Raw genomic sequence first — 25,042 nt, 5'->3', positions numbered from 1 at the left:
ATTCACGAGGATCGTGACCAGTGACGGGCTTTGCTATCAGCGGTGTTGAACCATTAAGATTTTACGGCCGCGGGTGTCTGTGTACACCGCAACGCCAGAACTGTCCCTCCATGTCATGAGCGCACTCTCCAAGTCAGCTGCACGGTCCACCTGACTTCACTCTTTGTCTGTCTGTCTGTCTGTCTATCTGTTTTCGAAAAACAAATTCAGAAGTACATTATTTTTTTAGGCGTCTGCGGCAAGTATCTAATGTGTGACTTTATCGTTTGGAGTTTAACTACGTCGTACATTTGAACCGTTAAAACATTTCGGCGTTCAGCGTAGTCACCGTCTTCGGTGTGAAAGAAGTAGGACGACAGCGGAAGAAGTTGTGGGTATGTTATTCAGGCAGAAATTCCTAATTACTTTTGCGGGGAATAGAATTTACATCTTTTAGGCCGAATATACTTAATTTCAAGAATAATGTCTTTCATAAATAATATTTAGCTTTTGAACTTGAGCAAGAAATCTGAAGGGCTTGATGTACTCATGACAGTGACTAGGGGGTTACAATACCATGCAATTAGAAGAATCATATCGCTTCCAAGTTCAGTGTCGAAGGTAAGTCAAGCAAGAAACCATCATAAACAGGACACAAGATGATGAGAACATGATACTCTGAAAATTTAGATATTATCTCTATGTTCATACCTGTGAGGTAATTGGATTTTTTTCAGTTGACCTAATCCTTCCGGCCGCACTATGGCCCTGGGGTTCACTCAGCCTCTAACAGAAATGAGTACCAGGAATTAAATAAATAATTTTCCTGGGAAGTAAAGCGCGGCTGGCGCGTAAGGCTGACAACCTTACCGCTATCTTTGAGCCGATTGCCTATATAATGTTGGACCCTTAACGTCTCACAACCCTATGGGCCTTCATGGCCTGTTACAGTGATAGCTTTACTTTACTTTTTTACTTTATGTTCATACCTGTGATCGCTCGGGACGTCTTCACCTCAGACAGTTGCCGTGGAAGCATCACGTCATGTGTATGCTCAGATTTCAGATGTCGATCTGGTGCACGTGGATTTTCTGTGAACCAGAAAAAGCGTCGAGTCAGAGTTGAAGCTCCCTATGTTTACTCCAAACGTAGGTTTTCTCGAACTATGTGGCATTATAACCCACGAGCATGTCAAGAATTTTGAATATAATGAATCGCTCCTTGGCAGTAAGTAGAGGTCTTCGGTGAAACAGAGAAATAACGTGACATGTTAATTAACTCGCTAGCTTGCTAACAAACTTGCGAGTCTTATTTTAATAATTAGCCAGCTCACTCTCTCAGTTTAAGACAGTGTACCCGTAGATTCAATACCGTTAATAAGAAGAGCCTCGTAAAGGGCGCCATCCTCAGATTTGTATCCATTTCACATTAACTGATTTTCAATTTCGGTAGGCCCTATTTCACTTCCACCCTCCCATCTTCTTTTGCAACTTTCCAACAGGTTTTACCATGTTTTCTGATTTACTTAATGACGTTTTTATTAACCACAAGTGGAATTAACGGAAGATATAAGTCCACGCCATAGCTCAAGCCGTTAGTCGCTGGCTTTCTACCGAGGCCGCCCGGGTTCGATCTCGGATCTGGTCAAGTGGGATTTGTCGTGTACAAAGTGGCGCTGGAGCAGGTTTTCTCCGAGTACTTCGATTTCCCCTGCCAATCTTCACTCCACCAATTGCTCCACATTCACCCTCACCTATCATCTGGGGCTGGTACAATAGGCCAGAAATGGCCGCAGTACAAGGGACTTAGTCCCACCCCACTAGCATTAAACAAAACGGAAGATATAGTAAGCAGTCGCTTAAGGAGAAAAACAAGGGCACTTCTTAGTATTATAAGAATTAAAATTGTCCTTGTGCTTAACTAATTAAGCACTATGCCATGAAGGCGTATGGGGGAGTCGATGTATAGATCCACATTTTCTTCACCTCGAAACTAGCTGGGAGTGGTCAGCTTCACGCCCCTGCCACTTTATCCACGGGGAAAATGCCCCCGGTATCCACTGGATAGGAAGTTGGGTGGACCTCAGAGCCGGTTTGGACAATGTTGAAAATAGAAAATTCTTGACCTACCGGGACTCCAACTCCGATCCCTCGGTCGTTCAGCTCACAGCCAGTCGCTACACCGACTAAGCTGTCCCAGCTGTCCTTCATAATATTATATTTTTATAAATACATATACTTTCACGTGTCACAGTGACTAAGACGCGGGTTTGGAGTGGTAATTGGATTTATTGGATATTTACAGATCGTAACTACAACTAATTATAATATAATTGTTGATTTACACAATTTACAATCACTCCAGCTAATCCTCTCAGACTATCTGCACTAGTCCTCACGTATTTATAAAACAGGAACTATAAAAGTCTCGCTAAATCACACACTCCCAACAATACTGTACAACACCACACAGAAAGTCTTCAAATCACATGTCAGATCTTCACAGGCTGACTTCTTGCACTCATCTTCAACAACGAACTTCCGGTGTCTATCTCCTACCGAGAGCTGACTCGTCGTTGAAGCGGACGATTTCTGTCACTTATACAGCCAAAGAGCTGACACGCATCACAGGAAACACACGTCACGTGACAAGAACACACCGTTGCGTGACGTCAACGCGGATATGGAAAGCACAGTAAATGATATAATGATATAAACTCCGTCCCAAGTGCAAACAATATATTATGTGTCCTTGATCTTGCTCCTTTACACTACATGTTTCGGCCTCAGACGGCCATCATCAGGTGTATAACACTCACGTTGCTGTCACACTGCACCCATCCCAAAATTTAACATTTACAAACACTTTCCTTGTTATTATCAACATCTACTTCGTTGATATCTGTCTGGTTTGTAGATTATTTTACACACGTTAATTTTGACTTTCCTGTAGTAGCACTATAAACTCTTTAGTTCTAATTTTAAAATCCTTTAAAATTTTTCTCTAAATTTTAAAATTTAAAATTGTTAGGGTTAGTCACCCTATATCTAAAGTACTGCAGCGGCTAGTTCTTGTTTCCACACTATATAGGTGTTATCCTGTGTAGTCTTCCTGTGTGCGTGCCACTGCTATTCTTCACTGCGTGTGCTCATTCATTGTTGCGTGTTGGACCGTGTTTACGGACCTCTTGCGTGGTAATGCGTTGATGAAATCTGTTACAATATTCTGGATGCCAGAAATTTCATCTCTCCATGATACTTAAGGTTTTATTTTGTGATAAGTCAAATAGCATAAGTTACAATGACGTCTCAAAGCTTCCTTTGGACAGCAACACATCTTCACGAGGGCACTGAGTTTAGGGAAAACATGCCTTATTGGGAATCTTCCTACACAGTGCCAAGCAATACAAACGAGGCTATGACAACGCATCAGTAAATAATATTTTTTACAGTAAATTTTGTATGTACCAAGAAGAAAAAAAAAGAACTGCAGGTTTCAGATATACGGAATAGTGAGTTGGAGTCGCGTAACCAGAAACGAGCCCAGTGTATTACCCATAGAAAACTAGCAAATTATTCACTTTCAAAGAAACAACCGTTGGTCTGCATTTCATTGTCTCATTTTCAAGCACCGACACTCGATGAAAACTAGGTAATTAAGAGAGTGAGCACAATTTTTAACGTCCATTAAACTTCCGATTTAGTGCACTGAGAGTCCACCGCCACACTGGCAGTGACGGGGGGGGGGTGGATTTCGTTCAAGTGAAGTTATGGTAGTCCGAATTATTCATAAAGTAAGCGAAGAGAGAGACAGAGACAATATCTTCGCTTCATTTCTGCTCTCGATGTACCGAGGAGAGTCAGTAAATGGGTCACAAATGGATATAAAATGTAAAACATGTGATATTCGAACATTAAAAAGGAACTATCGAAGTATCCTCCACCAACACTGACACCCTTCTCCCATCGCTTTACCAGTGTCTCGAAACCCGCAGCATAGAAGTCTTTTGATTGTTGTCTCATCCACTTCCGCAACTCCGTTTCAACCTCCTCGTCATCAGCGAAACGTTTGCCATCCAGTCGTGCACCACTTTAAGCGACAAACACTTCCCACCTTAAATAGGAAAAATTTACTTATGAATATCATTTGCACTGAGTCCTTTGGACCACTTTGTATATCGCCCGACGCTCTAGAAACTAGAGACACAAGTTTCGGAAACTGGATCTGTTCCCATCCTCAGATGAGGGGGGAAGAAGCCTAATCTGTTGGGTCGTTTAGAAAGAGCTAACCTCAATCACTGGAGAATCTACGAAGACTATTTTCGTTTACAGCTGAAAGAAAATTTTGATTTTCTCATAGCTCACATAAGTCATAGAAGCGAAGTTTTGCAAGAAGCCTCGTTGTATTAATATTGTGACGCATTGAGCTATGGAGACCCCCCCCCCCTCCAGCGGTGACGTGCCGAGCGGAGCCGAAGTGCGAAGAGTCCAAGCACACTGGTCGCTATGCAAAGCGAGTAAACAGAGGTTGCTAGAGACGACGGCAATAAACAGCAGCTGCGCTGTGTTCTGTGTGTTCTGTATTGACAAATGTGGTATTAGCTGCACGGTCACGGTGCAAGGGCCAAGAAGGCCCACCCCTTATACATTCTCGGCATCTGTTTTCAGGGAATGAGGAACAATCTCAGTAAGCATAGGCGGCCTCCGAGTCGAGATCTGAGCCCGGGACATCCAAATGACATGTTGTACAGCTCCTCTTGATATGATGAAAAGATTCGGGTTTCATACAGGTCATGTTTACTAGAGATCCAATATCGAGAGCTGAACAAGGGGCCACAGTTAATGAGAACACAACAAAAGAATAAGACGTGGATGGGCGAGGTAGGGGGAAAAGGATCTGGAGCACGCACACACACACACACACACACACACACACACACACAAGAGTCTTGGCGACACAAGTGGTTTCTCTTNCCGCTGGTATAGCTCTCAGGGTCCTTGGCATACTCAAACCCCCTCACCACGATAAGGTGGAGACACCAACGAGGGGGATTTTTATGTTAAGCTAAATGAAATACATGAGAAGGCATCTTTTATCTTAGGCTCATTAACGCTCCAAATGGTTCTGATAGATTATTTTGCATTTTATCTCTAAATTTTACGTGTTTCAAATTTCTTCTTACCAATCGAATTAATTTTACGGTATTTTAAGTACCTTTCTCATCCTTTACAATCCACTGTCCAAAATAAACTGATAAATAGGTGCTAGATGGTAGTAGTTAGACCTACCCTAGCCAGGGCAAGAATTGGTGGGCGCGTTCTGGACAATATTGGAAAATTGCTCTTACCCATTCCAGTGAAGAGCATGAACAAAATTTCGCTTATTGAAAGAGCAGTTTATTTCAGCTTAGAGATGTAGCAGTAACAGCAGCGCAACAAAACCATAATTACTAAGATGTAGAAATTTGTGACCATGGTATATTAATATAATTAGTGTGTTTCTGGACATTATCCATCGTTCTGTTTTTTTTTTAAATAAAACTCGCAACGTCTCGGAGACTGGATTATGTCCCCGCCTTCAAGTGAAAACTACTCATCTGAAGACGGAGACAGAATCCAGTCTCCGAAACGTTGTATGTTTTAAATAGAAACAGGAATATGTATAATGTCCAGAAATACATTAATTGTACAAATGACAGTTTTTATATCCCTATATAACACTGTAAACGTAACAATATATATATCTCTTGCTTTGTCGGCTGGAAAGTAACTCATTAAATGTAACGGGCTCCGCAGTATTTTACTCAGTGGAAAGTGTATTTAGATATTACAACTGTGCTCCATTGTTAAAGTTCACATAAAAGCTTTTCATAAAAGGCTATAAATGAAAGCAACATTGCTACAGTCACTTTCTGCGCTTCCTTGCATTGCGAGTGGATCTTACATTGTGGATCTTAGGCGCGAATATTTTCAAAAAGGAGTAGTGAAGGGCAATCAAAGAGTGGTCTTACAGCTTCGGGGTTGGACTTGGAGTCCACACCTTGAAGAAAGTTTTCATGTGGAATGTTACACAGGTACCAGTCGCTATACTGTCTATGCTATCCCGGCTCCTTCTTAGTTCCGTGAACTGAGTAATTCTATTTGCAGTAGGAAGGTTTGCCTCAGCAGTGGAAACAAACAATATCACACAAGGGTAATAAATCTTACTGTAGTAATTATTGTAAAACATCAGCCTTATTCTCTTCACAGACAGTTTTACTGACAACTGTTCCTTCAAGGTTAACTACACACGTGGGTGGAATTCTTTGGAATTATTCCTATGGGTTTCGACGTAAAAGAATAGCCTAATATATTTAAATATGAACACCACTTACACTACACGACAGATAACACAGAATTTTACGTTGTAACGGCGAGAAAATTTTAAAAATGTTCAATCTTTTATAATTTTATTAACACGATAATTATATTAATATGATGATTATAATGATAACACTAATACTGATCCACATTAGGATATTTCAATAACACGAGCCTTATTTAATGAAACTGCCTGACAATGGTGTAAATTATGGACCGAAAGCTGTAGCACTTTCAAATAAAACCTATGTAAGCAACTAGATTAGTTTATTTTGAAATATTTGTTGTGTTAACGTCCAGATTTTAAAAAGAATAAAATTATAACATTGTAAACAGATACTGTGAAATTGTGGCCAAGATCATGCGACTGCGAATGACACTAAGAGATCAAAGTGACATTACTGAAGTTAACAGGATATAAGATTCTGAGAATATTTAATATTTTGTTCATAACATCTTATCTTCTCGTCTGCTATTTAAAAATTAAATTTATAAATTTACAATATTATATTTAAGCATCCTGTTGCTATATTATGGATTTTCCTCAGCAGTTTGAATGACTGTAATGTTAGTGTTGCTAAGGGTAATGATTTTTAACGCGCCCTTCAGATGTACTCAGGTGAGATGACAAATAGTTTCATGAAGACTGGTACAGACACTCAAGCAATATTTCGGTTATACCTCAACAATCTGAAAGGCTGTAATGTTGGTATTTCTGATGGAACGGTTTTATGAATTGTGCCGTTGAAATGGACTCATGTTTCACGATATGTGTAAGAGTTTCATGACGATCGGTTAAGGCATTTAAGCAACATTACCGTTATCATTACAAAAAATTTAGAAGCCGTAATATTGGTATTACTAATCGGAGGGATTTATGAAGCTCGTCATTCAGATGTTTCTTGTCGTATGATATAGGCAACAAATTTCATTAAAATTAGTATAGGTATTAAAGTGATATTAAGGTTTTACTTCAGAAATTTTAGAGGGTGTAATGTTGGTAATATTGATGGGAAGTACTTATCAACTAGGTCCTTCGGATGGGTTCAGGTGTCATGATATATATTTCATTAATTTCATAAAGATTGGTTCAAATGTTTAAGAGATGCTACGGGGACACTAATACAGACACAAAGAGAGCAAGAACATCTCGTAAGTCTACATTTATTTTTTCAAGGTAAAGAAGGAAGGAAGAAAACTGGATACACTAAATGTCAATTTCACACTTATTTTAAAATAAATAACGTATCGGTAATGAAGATTTATATTAAAGAAAGACCCCTTCCTTGAATAATTTTATATGAATATTTTCCATACCGATCCACAAGAGGGCTGGAAACGTTTACATTAACTTCTTTTGCTGCAGCATAAATTAAGACTTAAATAAATACGTACTATTAATGAAATAATTTTGTATGAGTTTCAAATTACGAGTATTTTGTTCCTTTTAGAGTTTACACAAAATGAATTTTACTGTTCCTCAAATTGAAGTACTGGCTTTCAATCAGTTACACTAAGCCTAAAGCGCAAGTAGGAATGGCCAGTCCACGCCTCGGCCGCTCTAACCCCATGGAAAGAACCCCCGGTATCCATTGGATAGTTGGTTGGGTGGGCCCCAGAACCGGTCTGGATGATGCGGAGAAAAGAAAATTCTAGACACTACTGGGACTCGAACTCCGACACCTCGGTCGTCCAACCCCTAGGCAGTCGCTATACAGACTACGCTTTCCTTGCTCCGATTAAAGCATTTTCCTGTGTAAAATATAGAGCCTACGTGTACCACAGAGCAATGACGTGTGGACTGAGATAAATATATTGTATAACAGTTTAATGCTGGTCACGGTCTTCCCTCCCTCTGAAGCCGGGATCGTGGGTTCGAATCCCACAAAATACATGGATATTTGGTATGTGTTTATTCTGTGTCTGTGTTGCCCTGTGTTTAGGTAGAGGCCTTGCGACGGGCTGATCGCTCATTCAAGGAGTCCTACCTTCTGTAAATTGATCAAAATGGAAAAACAACCTAGGTACAGTAAGGTATAAGAGGAATGGTTTAAGTAAATAAATTAGTTGAATTAATTAATGTTTATTTTTAGAAATATGTATTGTATAAAACAGCTGACACTTAAATTAACACTCTTTATCTCTTCCGGCGAGAATTTTAGCGCATAAATGAAATCAACTCGCTGATTATCTACCTGAAAAGCTTTTGTGTACGGATCGTTAATTTTTATCAAACGTAATACCTGGAACCAACCGGTATGAGCATAGCATTTTTTTTTCGTTAAATAATGCAGAATTGTTAGAAGTAAGAGATCAACTATTGGGCCAATTTTAAGAAAATATTCTATTGGTACTGGACTGCGTTACACTGCAAGAAGACCAATTATGGAATGGAAATGAGACACTATTGTGTTTAACGACCGAAGAATTCCCTTTGCATGAAAATAATTAAATCATAGGTTAATAAAATAGTGAACCGGTCGTTTTATCACAAGCTACACACTTTTAGTTCGTATGGAAACACAAAACTTCTGGCGAATAATCTACTGTCCAATGTCTTGAAGAGTATCTTCTTCTGGGAAGTGACGCCTGGTAGTCTGGTACTTCACTGACGTTTCGGAGGACACAGCTGCCTCCACCTTCAGAGTTGAAGCGTACATATTGCATCATTTTACTTTAATTATCTGCAAAACCGTCAAGGTTTATGTAACAATCATGTATGACGTAGAAGTGTGTTTTGTTTTCTCTATAGCCTTTGTTGAAAACAATTTGCATAAGTATCCAGTGAGTTACGGCAGATTGATAACCAGAAACTCTTGTATGTATTTGTGTAACGTAATCCCTGTCATCTTCATGAAGAATGAGTCGACAAGTTCTTCCGAAACATTGGTTCAATTTCAACGCACTATACGGCGTTGTATCCCAGAGGAAAGAAGTGTTCGATTTCACCGGTGTGAAAATCCTAATCCTGCGGTATCTGGTAAATATTCAGTTTAAATAAACTTCCTGTCCAAACGAACATGAACGTGCATAATCTTCAACACAAAAGCGCCTAACAGACTTACCCTCAGTCAGACCCTTGCATTTTATATCTTAAGAAACCAACTATATTCCCATCATACCGTAAGTGGGCTTCTCGATCACGCGTCGTTAACTAAAAATACCTATTTATTTCTTTGCTTCCAAAAATTTTATGTACAATATATCGCGTCTATCTTATTCTGCATTTTCAACCTACTTTCTTGAGAAACTATATAAAGGTGGCTTTAGAGTTAAGTGTAGGACCGGTGGGACCTGCGGAGCAAAAACTACGAAAATGGTGTTCGGAAAAATTTTCTGAAAATAAATTGGATTCTGGAAAAACTACGGAAAGCTTTGACAGCGGTGTAATTAGTCTAGTGATGAAAACCGGACATTGAAGAACAGTTTGCCAGCATCATATTGACACGTATCCGGTGTTTGCGTGACTATTAACACTGGTTTTGGATTTGATGCTAGAATTTATTGGACCTTTACACAACTGATTACAACAGTTCACAAGTCACTGTCTGACACACTATCATTTTCGACTGGAGACTCTCGACTTCTAACCACACTTCACTACCTTGTTGTGCTCCCGCCTGTTTTCTGACTGTGCCCTCGGCACGGACTCCATGGATAACACCGTATTCTCTTGTCAAGAATACGTGTTTATTGGTCCGTTGCATAGCAATGGATGTCCTTTAATTGTTGAGCTCTTGAGTCACGAGATAATGTCTGCCGATTCGTTCCCTAGCAGTGGCTCTAAATGTCACATTACACAGATGAGAAACAGCGCTTCGAATGACCTAGACGTATACATTCAAATAGTTGTTTTGCGAATATTTGTCCACAAGAGAGACAAAATTGAAATAAAATTTTTCTCGTAAGACGCTTCTTCTACTACATATTCCAGCTTCTCATCCAAATGAAGACAATTCACTAGCGACAGTGCCCGTCAGTTGGTCTTAACACATAATGCCATCCGTCTGCTACAGCTTATGGACCAGTGTAGTCCGCAGTTCCTTTTAAAAAGTACCGGCATAATTGTTACAATCATTACATGAAGCAACTTACTTACTCATGGAGCTGAGTCATTCTGGAGGAGCTGCCAAATCCGCAGCTACTCAAGAATTTCCCAGCATTTTATGGAACCCGAAAGTTCATTACCATGTTCACAAGAGCCCTCCAATGGTCCCTATCCTGAGCCAAATCAATCCAATCCATACCATCCCATCCTATCTCTCTAAGATCCTTTTTAATATTGCCCACCCACCTACGCCTTGGTCTTCCCTGTGATCTCTTTCCTCATGGCTTTCCCATCAATATCCTATACGCATTCCTCGTCTCCCCCATTCGTGCTACATGCCCTGCCCACCTCATCCGTCTTGATTGATCATTCTAATTATACTTGGAGAAGAGTACAAGTCATGAAGCTCCTCATTATGCAGCTTTCTCCAACCTCCTGTCACTTCGTCTCTCTTCGGTCTAAATATTCTCCTCAACACCCTGTTCTCAAACACCCTCAGTCTATGTCCCTCCCTTAATGTCAGAGACCAAGTTTCACACCCATGCAGAACAACAGGCAAAAGTTATAGCTTTGAATATTCTAATTTTTACGTTTTGGGATAGCAGACGAAAAGACAAAAGGTTCTGGGCTGAATGGTAGCAAGCATTACCCGAGTTCAATCTCCTCTTAATTTCCTCCTAAATCAGGTTTCGATCTGTTATCGTTGTTCCCAAATAACTTAACTGTGCCACATGTTCAAAACATCTGTTTCCTATCATTATGTCATGATTTTTTCCTGCATTTTGGTGACGAGACAGCAACATACACTTAGTTTTATCTGTGTTTACTTCTAGACCAACCTTTTTACTTGGGTCAATTAAGTTCGTGCGCTTTTCTTTGTGGTATCTACATTATCACCCAGTAGATTCACATCATCGGCAAGGCCAACAGCTGATGTGTCCCGTTTAATTTCAGTCCCACCTGGTTTCCCTGGACCTTCCTAATTGCATATTCTAAAGCAAAGTTGAAATGAGTGGCGATAAAGCATCTCCTTGTTTTAGACCATTCTGGATAGGAAATTTATCAGACAAATGTTTAACTCACCGACTTTACTATACGGTTCTTTTAAACACATTTTAATCAACCTAACTAGTTTCATGGGTATCCCAAACTATATAAGAATATTGTAGAATACTTCCCTCCTAACTGAATCATAGGTTTCTTGAAGTCTATAAATAGCCGATGTACTGTCTCATCGTACTCCAATTTTTTCTCCAAAATCTAACGAATGCAAAAGATCTGAACTGTAGTTGATCTGTTTCATCGAAACCCACACTGATAATCCTCAATAATTTCATCTATATATGGACTTAACCTTGAGAGAAGAATATTGGATAAAATTTTGTATGAAGTTGATAGCAGATATCCCCCAATAATTACTACAGTCAGTTTTATCACCCTTCTTGTGAACTGGTACAATACTAGACTCCTTCCACTGATCAGGCAATTTTACCTCATGCCAAATAAAAATAATTAGATTGTGGATCTTAGAACGTAATATTTTGCCTCCTGCTTGAATAAGTTCTGTCGGAATTTGATCACTACCTGGCGATTTGTACCGTTTCAATTTTGCAATAGCACTTTCGACATCAAAAAGGCTAAGATCAGGTATTAACGGCTCAGCTGTATCGATTTCTGTCTGCCTAACATCACACCCTATGTACATTCAATAACTGAGAGAAGTAGTTCCTCCACCTATTCAAAATGTTATGGGAATCTGCAAGCAGAACACCGTTCTCATCCTTCACCAAGTTACTGCTAGGCTGGTAACCCCTCTTAAAGTCATTTATTCCTCTATACAGGTCTCTTAATGTTCTTGTTCGTACTGTTCATTGCAAGCTCATCAATTTTGTCTTTCAGATATTCCCTCTGTTTGTTGCTGAAATTCCTGCTGATTTCACGTTTTATATTGTTAGGATTATCCCCAGTTAGCTCGCTTGGATCCTGTAACCATTGCAATTTGGCCTGCTTTCTTTGGTCTAAAAATTTTGAGCATCCTTCATCGAACCATGGCTTATGCTTCTTCGGTTCATAATAACCTAGACTGTCTTTGGCAGACATTTTTATTTTCTCTCTAATAGTTTCCCAAGTTTTATTAATATCCACCTCAGTGTCCAAGTTTTCCAAAGCCGAGAACCTATTTGAGATTTCAACACAATACTGCCCCTTTCCCTCTACCTCGTTTCATTTCTTGAGATTGAACCTCACTGCCAGTTTTTCCCTAACCTTTGCCACCACCGGGTAGTGGTCAGTACCACAATCTGCTGCCTTGAATGATCGGAAATCAAGTATACTTCAATGCCGTCTCCTATCTATCAAAATATGGTCTATTTGACTGTGCATCTCCTCTTCAGGAGATGTCCAAGTAAATTTATGAATGTTACGATGTGGGAACATTGTACTTTTGACAGTAATATTTTTGGATGTGGCAAAGTTTACTACTCTAACTCCATTATCATTACTAATTTCATGCAAACTCTCATTCCCAATTGCTAGTTTGAAAATGTCTTCCCTCCCTACTTTGGCATTGAAATCTCCTAAGATAATTTTCATAGGGTACTTCGAGAATTTATCAAATACATGTTCTAGTTCTTCATAGAATCTATCATTTATGTCATCAATTTTATCCTCTGTTGGGACATGAACATTCATAACAATGATATCACACCAGCGACCTTTTAGTATTGTATATGATATCCTATCACTAACGAACTCTACCCTCTTAACTGCTGATAAGATTCTCTTATTTACGAAAAAACCTGTACCTAATTCATGATTTACATTCCCCTTTCCATAGAAAAATGTATAGTCTCCTTCTGGTGCAATGCCACCTACGTCCCATCTGACCTCCTGTTCTCCCGCTAAATCTAACAAAAATTTAAGATTTCTTCTGCCACTGCCCTGAGCGAACCTACCCTATACAAACTTCGAACATTCTAAGTGCCAAATCTCATATACTTTTCCGTTTATCCAAGGAATCCGTCCAGGTCCGAGGCTTTGTGTTCATTTTCGTAACATAACTATTTTTTACGGTGAGGAGTTGTTAGCCTCACACCCAACCCCCAAGCTGGAGGACCACCTCTTGTAGGCTGTCCACGACTGCTTATTCAATATATTCGCAGCTTCTCTCCAAAACTGAAGGGCGTCTCCTCCATCCGCAACCTGAGGACGCGCCAAGCCGTGGTGAAGTAAATTAAAAGTGTATCATCAGTTGCTTTGAAGAAATTAATGTGAAGNCGAGCGAGCGAAGTTCATGCTTTAGCGCGTCCACTGATATAGGCGGCCGTAATATTAACATTTACATTTCCATGTCATTGGTGTATGACAATTTCTGTAGAGATTTAAATTTCAAAGCAACTGCACAAATTCCCTGCATGCTTGCATGACATGCAAACCGCACAAGTTCTCCTTAACCATGTTCATATATGCCTCATTTCCTGCCTCGTTTCGTCACCGTCGTCAACAAAGGCTCATGTCAGGAAAATGAAAATAAATGAGAGCCAACACTAAAGAAACGTGTGTCAAACGCTGATAATTCGTTCGACACACTGTGTAATGTCCTGCCTTTCTAGAACAAATATCTATATCAAGCTGCGCTTGCCAGTTTGAGGTGGACAAACATCTTAGGAATCTGGCCTCTTGACTGTAACTGACCATATTAAAATATGTACATATTTGTCAACACTTTTAACACCACCCAACGGATGAAATCCCTATTACAACGATTGTTTGAGAACAATTGTCCTAAGAAATATAGGGACTCCGGATGAAAGGTATCCGAAATAAAAAAAAAACGTATATCTCGGAAACTAATTGTCATACACGTGTCTGGTTTATAAACTATGCAATTATTTTTTGCACCGGCTTACGCACATACGCCGCCACCATGTTAGGACTCACTTGGACAGGGAGATGGCTGGGATATGAATTGGCAGAGGTGGACCAATTGCTTGGCCTCCTAGGTCGCCAGATTTAACACCCGTGGATTTTTTCTTGTGGGGTTATGTGAAGAACATTGTCTACCAGGTTATGACCAACGACCTTCAACACCTGAAAACGCGCATAAGGGTCGCTGTGGTTACCGTTAACATGAAACATGCTTCAAGTAAGGATATTGGTCGTTTCACCAAGGGAGCCCACATTTAAATTTATAGGGATAGTTATGTACGCAGAAGAACTCTGATAGTTTCCATTTGTAATGGTGTAACGCATTAATGTGTACAATGAATTCTATTTTGGATGCCTCTCATCCGGACAGCCTGTATATGTATACGAATGTTTCAGTCATATTTTGCGTTATCCTATCGATGAATTCAGTAGGTTTTGACACTTTGAATTCATATGTCGTTAGATAACACATGTACAACTTTGAAGATTTCTCTACGTTCTTCTTTCGAAAATCTCCACAATTCTCCGATTCTTAATGGACAGCATTTCTCATTATAATACATTGAAATGTTAGAGGGTGTCCTTGCATTATGATTTACTAGCTAAAAACTTCCAACACTCGTAATTCACTAGTATCCATATGGCACACAAAACTACACACTTATGCTTGGAATATGTGTCATGTGTTATGCAATTCCTACGTCTGATTCTAGTGAAACAATACAGTATGATATCTCGAATTATTCAACCGTAAATGCAAGTCAGACTCTATGTTATATATTTAACGATTATGTATTAGACTAGATCTTAAAACAAAAGCTTTACGTCATTCTCTCAGTGAAATATTACAAAAGGAATAATTTACATGGTCAACCTGTGTGCAGGTACTTGAAACATAATTTCAAACTGTCACAGAACCCTATCACCTGAATTTTTGCATTTATTGTGAACAATGTCAAGTTATTATGAATTATCGCCAACCTTCTGTTTATTACGTCCGGCAGTGACTTCATTGACTTCATAAAAGAGACACAAATGTATAGAAGAAATTTCCTGTCTATTATAGAGCAATACGTGTATTGCCGAGTTCACACGACGGAGCTATTGGTGACTGCAAACGCCGAAATATCTCTTCAGCAGTAATTTCGAAATAACACCCCCATCCACACGCAGATCTTCAGATCTTCGAATTCGTTCGAAATATAGTCTTAGAATTTTAATATTTAGAGTTTCCAATGGCAATACATAACAAAAAACTACACATCTCATTGAAATACAGAGACTTATCAATGTATAAAGTTTCCACATATATCAGCTGAGCTGGGAGCGGGGCTATTGCACATGGCATAGCGACTGGCTACGGGCTGGACGACGGAGTTGTTCGGAGTCCCGCAAGGTTCAAGAATTTTCTCTTCTCAAAATCGTCCAGACTGACTCTGGGGCCCACCCAGCCTCCTATCCAATGGGTAACGTGGGCACTTTCCCCGGGAGTAAAGTTGACCACTCAATTACAACTGGTGCCGAGGTCAAGAAAACTTGGACCTATACATCCACTCCCTTATACTCCTTCATGACGTAGTGCTTAATTAGTTAAATACAGGGACAACTTTATTTTTCTTTATTTTATCAGTTAAGCTACTTGCGTGAATATAGAAAAAGTTTCGTATAATATCTTTACACCCTTTCAAGAAAAATTCTCTCGATTAAAATGATTAGAATTATCGCCAATGAATGCGAACCTGAGATAGTTCTATTCAAAGTCCTTACTCAAAGCCTATCTCCCCAGCATCCACCTACTGCTTCGTCTTCATCGCCTGGCTTTTTGGCCCTTCACTTTAGCCTTAGCTTCCATTCGAATTGATGTCCACTCTTTTCTATCTTAAGCGTCTATACTCCATTTGCTTATACTTAGAGCTTTTATATCAGCCTCTATATCACGTAACTATCTCAACATCGGTCTTTCAACGCCACTTCTGCCTGCTGGTCTGAAGTTCAGGACCATTTTTGATATGGGGCACGCAGTAGAGAAGTTTGTTGGGGCACTAAGGTACAACCTGAAAGGCCGGGATTTCGATCCCCGAAAAGGTAATTGGATATTTCAATTCACCTAATCTTACCAGCCGCATTATGGCGTATTAGGAAAGTTTTTGGGGGTAAATGGCGGACGGAGCTTAAGACTGATACCTTCACGGAAATCTGTGAACCGATTTTCTATAAAATATGTGAGATTCGACGTCACACAACCCTATGGTCCTCTACGGCCTGTTACATAGACAACTTCACCTTTACATTTTACCATTTCTCTATGCGGATATTTTCCATTCTGAAGACGTTCAACAAGAAATCCAATCATCTAATTTTTATTTCAGACAAAATATCTGGCGTAGGATTTGAGGCTTTCACGGCGGTGACTATGAAGAAGGCAGTCTTCTGGGATTTGGCACCGTGTATATGTGGTGTTAACCGACGTTTCGGAGGAACTGTCTGCTTTTACCGTTCTCACGGTCTTGTCGCTTGCAGATTACTTATACTTTTTCTTCTACCCTGAAGATGGAGGCGATACGTTCCTCCGAAACGTCGGTTAACACCACTTATACACGGTGCCAAATCCCAGAAGACTGCCTTCTTCAAAATATCTGGCGATTTCTATGCATTTTTAAGTTCAAGGTTACTCCTTGTTTTCAAATTCCTTATTCACATTTTAGATCATAAATTTTCCTTAAACTTTTTCTTTCCAAGGTCATCAAAGTGGATATCATTTTTCCTGTGAGTGCCCAAATTCCACTGCTGTATATTGTAATTAGTCTTACGACAGTTTTACATATTATTTTCGCGTTCTTACATATTTTTTCAACGCGGAAAGCATCGGTTGACGACATATTCTATTTGCTTTCAGATGTAATTATTGAACCTAGATATTTAAATGTATTTAATCTCTCGAAGTTAGGTCTATGTATGTTGGCTACATTTAAATTGGAATACATCGATATGGTACATCTGCTATTCGTAGACTTGAAGAAAGCATACGTTTGTTGTAAGAGGGATGTATTCTGCAATATTCTCATAGAGTTTGGGGTATCCATGAGACCAGATATGCTCATTAATATGTGTTTAAACGAAGTATATATATATATATATATTGTCACGTATTGGGTGTATAACGCGACAAATAACTTCACGCCGTATTTGATATAGCGACTTTTATTTCACATTCGCACTTACAATCACCCAAATTAAAGATTCACAACTACTGCTATCTGCAGTATCACAAATACAACACTGCAAATGCCAGAATACAACTGACTGGTTGCTGGCTAACTCGGAACTAACTCGGAGGTAGCTCGAGGACAGACTCGGAACTGTCTTCGGCGATGGCCACGTTACATCTCTCCGCAGGCAGTGCAGCTCTCTTATATAGGGGCTGTGTGGCCTGTTACGTGCCACGTCACAGCAGGAAGCGGTGCCGCGTCACCGTGTTGCGTCACCGTGGGGAGAGTGGCGGGGCGGGGACTCGCCTATTACCATAGTAACGCGAGCGCTACGTTACCACCACGTACCGCTGGGGAGGTGGGTGTCCTCCGTTGCGCAACATGTCACAATACATATATCAAAATCGACGCTCGTCAGAAAATGGCGGTTGAACAGAGAGACATTAAATTTTGTTTGAAGTTAGGCAAAACAGCCGGAGAAGTGTACGAAATGATGAAAAGCGTGTACGGTAATTATTGATTGAGTCGCTCGAAAATTTTTCGATTATATGCTGTATTTCATGACGGCAGGGAGATCACTGAAGACGCTCCGCGTGCATCAAAGCCGAGAATAAGTCACACTGAAGAAAATGCGAAAAAATTGACCGAAATTCTTGGATCAGACAGATGTGTTTCTGCAAGACTCATCGAGGAGCTTTTGGGAATACCAAAAAGTACTATGCATCAAATTTTGACCGAGGATTTGGGCAAACGGAAGGTCTGTGCGCGGTTTGAACCGCGCGCGCTGTCATAACGTGAATATGGCAGCAGCATTCTCCTCAGAAACTCTTCAAGAAGGAGGCAATCTTTCACCCCGAATGGCTCCTAACCTCCTAATATATATCACAGTGCCATGATCTTCGGACGCGAAGGCTATGGGCGTCAAGCCTCTATAGAAATAATGCTCCATATTGCTCCGAAACATCGGCACTCTGTACAGTAGCATACACTGTGTCAGAAGCCGTAGATGGACAATTCTCACACAAAAGAGAATTCTACCCGTTTACCACAACGAAACATGTCATTACCAATGAACATGGAGATATTATGTTCACCTGAATTGTTGGTGGGCATGAACAAGTGCTACCAGATGCCCTAACCGCCGAAATTGAGGGTAAAATATTCCGCTGAAACAATGGTACACTGAAACCAGACTATAAGTCATAAATCCTTACTGAATAATCGGTCCCCACCTTCAATACGTCATAATACATTGTATATTCTGCCGAAACAATGGCGAACTGAAAATAGACTATATATCAAAAACACTGACGACTGAATAATGGGTTGTTCACCTTGAGTACGTCTGAATACGAACATACTAATTTATGATTATTGCCCTTCAAATCGGTGTGTAGCACATATCTGGGTTTGGGATCTAGATTTTGTGGCTCGTGTGAAGAATTTCGCTTCTATCAAGAAGTCATTATACACTCGCGTGACAACCTGTGCTTATCATTAGTGAGTCAGGTTGTAAAAAATTATTAAGGAAATGAACTTCATTTTTAAGTACTCCCCTTTGTATGGCAGTTCTTATCATGAAGCCCAAATTATTCATGTTCGTCAAAACAGACCCTTGCCTATATAACCCGAGATATCGAAAGGAAAGACGGCAAAGAGACAGCAGAGGAGGACAGTGTAGCCTGGAATTCGAAGCTCTGTAAGTAAAGAATATAATATATATATATATAAGGGGCATTTCGCTTTAAGGGACGCTAATGGAAGCATTACGGTTGAAGCAAAGTGTGCACTCGACATATTCATAATTTGTGTGATACTAATTAACTGCAACAGAAATTTAAAAAAGACCCTGGTTCGCGGTGCATTCCAAATTTATGGAGCAGAATTACAGAAGGCCACTTATTCAATAAATTCACATTCCTCTTCTCTAACGAGAAGATGGCGTTTCATAACCCGAGCACACAGAGAAAGTTAATAATTTGTAGTTCAAATCGAAATATATCGAAAAGCGATGTCCAGTGTTTCTCGTTATAATTTCATACTTCTGTATCCCAAGTTCAACTTCCGTCGAGACAACTTATCCCAGATCGGGGGTTTTGCAGATACCTTCGTCTCTCCGAGACAAATTCTGCCCAGAGCCATTAAATCAGATCATAGCTCCTTTCTCCCATTCAACATACATTCATTCAACCATAAGAATTACAGCCTGCCGTTTAAAACGTCACGAAATGAATAAATACAGTTTTATCTCTAAGGTGGAGAGCCCTGGGTCACAGATGAAACCAATAACTCAGACATCGAACATATGAAAATTCCTACACGGGACACGGTTGCCACACGTAACAGGGCCGTTTCTAGATGGGAAAGGATAAACTGCTGAGTGAAGACTGACGCGCCTATATAATCTGACACTGCACCACAGCAACTTACGTATTAAATCTCGAATGTAACACAATATCTCTAGGGATAGACCTTCAAGTTCCGCCGAGCAGACCGGCCTCTGGGCTGCAACCCTAAGTCACGAACTCGTGTTTAAATAAAACAGACTTAAAAAATACATAAATAATTAAATAAAAAGGATTCGTACCATATAAACTAGTTATCTCGATTTAATGCTATAAAAGACTGCGCTTAATAAAATCACAAAATTCGGACCTCATTATTAATATTTATTTCTGTATACCGTATCAACGATCTACAACTGCAGATTTCATAAATACAAGATTTGTTTCTTACTAATGATTCTCAACTGCAGATTTCATAAATACAAGATTTGTTTCTTACTAATGATTCTAAGGTTCCACGGATTCGCCGGAAAAGTTGGATGTGATATTGTTGTCAGATCATTTAGTACCAATGCTTTACACACTACATGAAGAAATCAAAATTTTATAAAACTAAACTAACCACCCCTCGTTGGTTGGTGAGGGGTTTGAGTATGCCAAGGACCCTGAGAGCTATACCAGCGGTAGCATAGCTACTGGCAGGGCCTCCCTTGCTGGACAGGTCAAAGGGTAGGCATCAGACGAAGAGAGACACCAAAAACCAAAAACTGATGCCGGAAGCAGCGTCATCAGCAGCGACTTGAAGCACAGAACAAATGATGCTCGAGATGGTTCAAGTTCGTATAGCAACAGGCGTGACCAGAGTGGTTTGAACGGCTGTTGTACTGCGATGTGGAAAGCAAATGGAAAAACTACCACATTATCACTTTTCCTGGATAGTCTCTTTCCAAAAACAGAAGATCACATTAAGTGGAGGAACTGTTTTGGAAGAGACTGTGGACCTGTCATCTGACAGTTACTGATCAATCAATCAAACTAACCAACATTGGTGCCGTCTCTACTCTGTCGTCAATTGCATATTGAAACCTCATGCAAGAATAATATTCTCACAGCAGGGATATGTTATTAAATGGAGGAAACATCTGGACATGCATCTCGAAAGCAGACTGACAAGGGCAGAGCACATTCAAATTCAAAAGAAAACAGCTCAACCTAAAAGTGTAACAAATTCACTGACTACCCGAAAAAGGTTCAACACTATCAACAGAAAGTAAACTCCTCCTATAGAAAGTAGTATTCAAACTCATATGGACAACACCGAAAACCTCCAGCGCTTTAAAACCAAGAGTCTCCGGTGCATTCTGAACCCACCTTGGTATATAAAAAACTCAGGACCCATTAAGATCTACAAATGATCACAATGCTCAGTGAAATAGTGGAATATCGCAAACTTTAGAATAATAGAAAACTACTAGCAAGCGAAACTACACACAGGCTAAATAGATACACCTTCCTAACTATGCAAGACAGAACTGAGTAAAACACCAATACATGAATTGAAATGATACCTAAACGGACAAAAAACGAGTATATACCATCGTGCTCATTCACGAGTCAGTACTTATTGAACATATACAGTTATTGCAGATTCTGCAGATTATGAAAAATAAATGTGTGAAAAAAAAGAAATACGTTTATAGCTCAGACTGTCCAGCTGAATGCAATGTTTGGAAGGTGAATTTGGAAATATTCCTTCAAACTGGTTACTCTTAACGAAATCCATTAGGAATGAATAACATTTCACACACTGTTCGAAAGCCGTACTAAATAAATATTACTCAATTATTATGTAATGTGAAATTACCCAACATTACTAATTGCCTTAATAAAACTTACAGCAGTTTTGTGTTTTCGTTTGTGAATATCTGAAAAATAAAATTAATGAGCTTGAAACACTGCATAGGAAGAATTTAATTATGGACATACTATACTGAGGTCTAATTCAAGGGGCAGAATCCCAGGATAACTAGTTTAATACTAAGAACCGTGATTTGTTTCCAGAATCCCATATCACCTTGATTAGGTACAAGAATTATTTCTCCAAGCTACTGGTTATGCGCAGGGTTAATAATGTTAAGCAGCGGGAAATACATACATACAGCTGAGTTTTCAATCATAATGCATTTTTAGAAGAATTTTCTATTACAAATTTTAAAATTTATACATCATCACCACCTACTGATCAAACTCCGGCAGAATAGAATCAAACAGGAGGTGTTACACTAAATACCAGAAAAAAGAACTCATTACTTATAGATGCAACAAGCAATAAAAGCTGGGAAATTCTTGAGTAGCTGCAGAATTGGCGGTTCCTCAAGAAGAGCTCAGCTCCAAGAGTAAGAAAGTAAAGTAAATAAAAAATTTCTCCTCGATGGAAAGACAACAATATTATACCAATTTACGAAAAGGTTAACAAGAGGATTTAAACAACAATGGTTAATATTTAATGAGTTATTGCTAGCGCTCAAACGACGTCGTTTTCCACTATAAATTCCTTGGCATGGACCAAGCGCAGATAAAAGAGCCCATATTTTTTAAAGGTTTCTGTTGCGTTTCTCATGTGATCGATATCCAGCAAGTCCATTGGCGAGCTGACCGCTGCCTAGAAACAAGCTCAATATTTTCTGCTGAGAACACAGCTTCCATTATTGCGTGTTGGAACGTGTTTACGGAGCCCTTGGCTGGCAATGGGTTTCTCTGGTTCTATGGCTTAATGCTCTGAGAAGATCCGCAACAGTATATGCTTATGTCTCGTCATCAGAATGCAGAGAAATCTCATAATATGAAATAACCAATAGATCCTATGGAAATGTTGCCTTTGGTCAAGGAATGGTGACCTACAGTAACAGGACAAAATTTAATTTTTGAGAAAATTAAGTGCGTATTCAATTTGGGTCAAGCTTGAAATATTTCATTTCAAAATGCATTGTCTTCTCCTCACCTCTCTAAAATCTTGACATTTAATATATGAGAACATGTAATTATTTCTGTTGTTTTGTCTAGGTGCGAACCTTCGTCTCCGAATTTAAGCGAAGGACCTTGATTAATTATATATTAGAACAAGGAGAGGAGAAAAGTATTTGGACCAAAGAGGGGTCATATAATAGTAAGCTACAGAAACAGAAACTCTCAAACTTGCGAAGTGAAAGGGGGTGTGATAAGCAGGATAGGAGACACTAATAGGAGGTAAACGGATTGAATATATTGAATGTGTGTGAAATTCATAAAGAAGCTATCGCTAGGACGAAGTGGTCGTATGAAACAATATAATATTAAAACCGATCTTAAAGGAACAAGGACTGGATGATTCTCCCCAGTAACAAATATTCATAGAACACTCTTGTCAACAGAGCAATGACCCAACAGGTTCCATAAATTGTTGTGAAATTCATGAGGAGCTAAACGAGTGTTCTCTTCTTAAGAAAGACTCGACTCCATCAACTGAGTTCTTCAACTATTTACATCAATATATAGTAGAGCAAGGGCAGGTCTATATTAATTCATTTCCGCCCGATCCCAAAATACTCTTTCCAAATCCTCTTCTGAAAACACTCCCTTCTCTGGAAACACAGGCCATTCATATCGAACTACGTCAATTCAGTAGCTTTCACCAATCTCCGTAATCATGAAAATGCAAAACTGCACTCAGACCCTCATATTTTACACACTGGAACAACAGGATACAATACACCACTTCATTCTCCCGACTGAAGAAACTCAGTATATCATGTCTGGTAATTTCTGAGTTCAGTCTCTTCGACAGCGATCCTTTCCGGCAGTGGTCACCGAGAGATGATCCTCTGATTTCGGCTTATACCTGGACTCGGGTAGGGTACAACAGCACCCCACTCCACTCCCAATATGACTGCACAAAAGTTGCAATCTCACAGAAACATTGACACAAGACCAACCTTGGTCATGTATGAAACAGGAGAACTGAGAGAGGGAAAAATGTATTCCAGAAAAACACACAAATAATATAACAATAATGTAGTGGATTAGTGCAGATGGAACCCACACATCCTGCAAATATCAGTCAGCGACTTTCCTACGTCTTGTCCCTTTACATTCCTCGCTTGCTCACAGACACGCTCAACAAGACACATCACACAGCGTCGCATTACGGAATAATCCGCAAATAACAAATTGTCACGTATTTGGGTGTCGGATACGCGGGTTTGGATTGGTGAATCAGTGTATTGGACCTTCACTAGTTATAACTACAAATAATTGTAATACATTCAAGGTCAGTGTAAGTATAACAAACACGTGAGATCTTCTATGCACTTCTCCTGTAAGCACTCTGCACTTGTCTCTCAATTGGTACTGTCTCAGAGTTAAGACTTCCCTTTTCGTCGTCTCTGAATTAAACTTAAACTGTTATTCGTTACATAATTGGCGAACGGACAACACAGAAAACAAGTCACATGTTAGTACTGTTGCGACCATATTTTACACTCTCAGATTTAAGGCTACCCTTTTTCGTCCTTCCTGACTTAACCAAAGTCAATGTCAAAGTCACATTGCGACTGACGGCCAGTCAGCCAGTAAGTTTGGGAGTCGAGCCCCATGTCCCTGACGTAAACAAAGTCAAAATCAAAGTCAAAGTCACATTCTGACTGGCGGCCAGTCAGTGAGTCTGGGTGTCGAGAGCATAGTGGGGATCACGACCAGATATTTATAACTGTTTGCCATTTAGGCCTTCCAATTTTGGGGCGCCCTCTCCGACGAGTGGACGAGTCTCTTTCTATCAGATATACTATATGCAATATAAGTAGCTTGTCTTAATGTAAATGATAATTACATTTTACATGTTAAAATGTTAATATATGTATATAAATATATACAGTGTATCTGTCAGACCAGGCTCATTACAGCAGATTATGCCCCATGTCTTGTATCTTTTGCTACTACAACAGTTCTGACTTAAAAATAAACAGACATTCCTTATATAGGCGCCGCAAGGACTACACAGGAAACAAGTCACGTGATAGTACTGTTGCAGTGTGACGTCATTCCTCCTGCGCGCAAGTCTGTTTACTGAGCAGTTGCCGAGAATCGGGTTGCGTTATCTCCTGTTCCATTGTTGCGAGCGTGTATCGCGTGTGTTTACCGGTCAATTACCTAGCATCGATCCAGCCTTCCATGTTACAATATTAAAAACTGAGCTGCTGA

General features: G+C 39.7%; 2 protein-coding genes across 7 annotated transcripts in view; one reads left to right on the top strand and one right to left on the bottom strand.

The window, feature by feature from the left end:
• The window catches only part of LOC111865268 (uncharacterized protein CG3556), a 171,173-nt gene that overhangs the window by 62,228 nt on the left and 83,903 nt on the right, over window positions 1-25,042 (bottom strand). For 4 of the 5 annotated variants that reach the window (XR_002842955.2, XR_002842956.2, XM_023853162.2 and 1 more), the window contains exon 3: window positions 969-1,070. The exons of the other annotated variant lie outside the window; for it this stretch is intronic. Coding sequence is in view for 2 of the 4 variants with exons in the window: in XM_023853162.2 (XP_023708930.1) it covers window positions 969-1,070 (102 nt within the window). In the remaining 2 variants the exon portion in view is untranslated. The remainder of the gene's footprint in view (window positions 1-968; window positions 1,071-25,042) is intronic. 5 annotated transcript variants of the gene reach the window in all.
• The window catches only part of LOC111865269, a 68,288-nt gene that overhangs the window by 37,393 nt on the left and 5,853 nt on the right, over window positions 1-25,042 (top strand). The window contains exon 1 of one of the 2 annotated variants that reach the window (XM_023853165.2): window positions 19,151-19,221. The exons of the other annotated variant lie outside the window; for it this stretch is intronic. The gene's annotated coding sequence lies outside the window, so the exon portion shown is untranslated. Of the gene's footprint in view, window positions 1-19,150; window positions 19,222-25,042 lie in introns of those variants that run through there. 2 annotated transcript variants of the gene reach the window in all.

The sequence above is a fragment of the Cryptotermes secundus genome, unplaced genomic scaffold, assembly GCF_002891405.2.
Source record: "Cryptotermes secundus unplaced genomic scaffold, Csec_1.0 scaffold1901, whole genome shotgun sequence".
NCBI classification, from domain to species: Eukaryota; Metazoa; Arthropoda; class Insecta; order Blattodea; family Kalotermitidae; genus Cryptotermes; species Cryptotermes secundus.
Note: the sequence above shows the minus strand (reverse complement) of the source record. Positions and strands in the feature narration are given on the sequence as shown.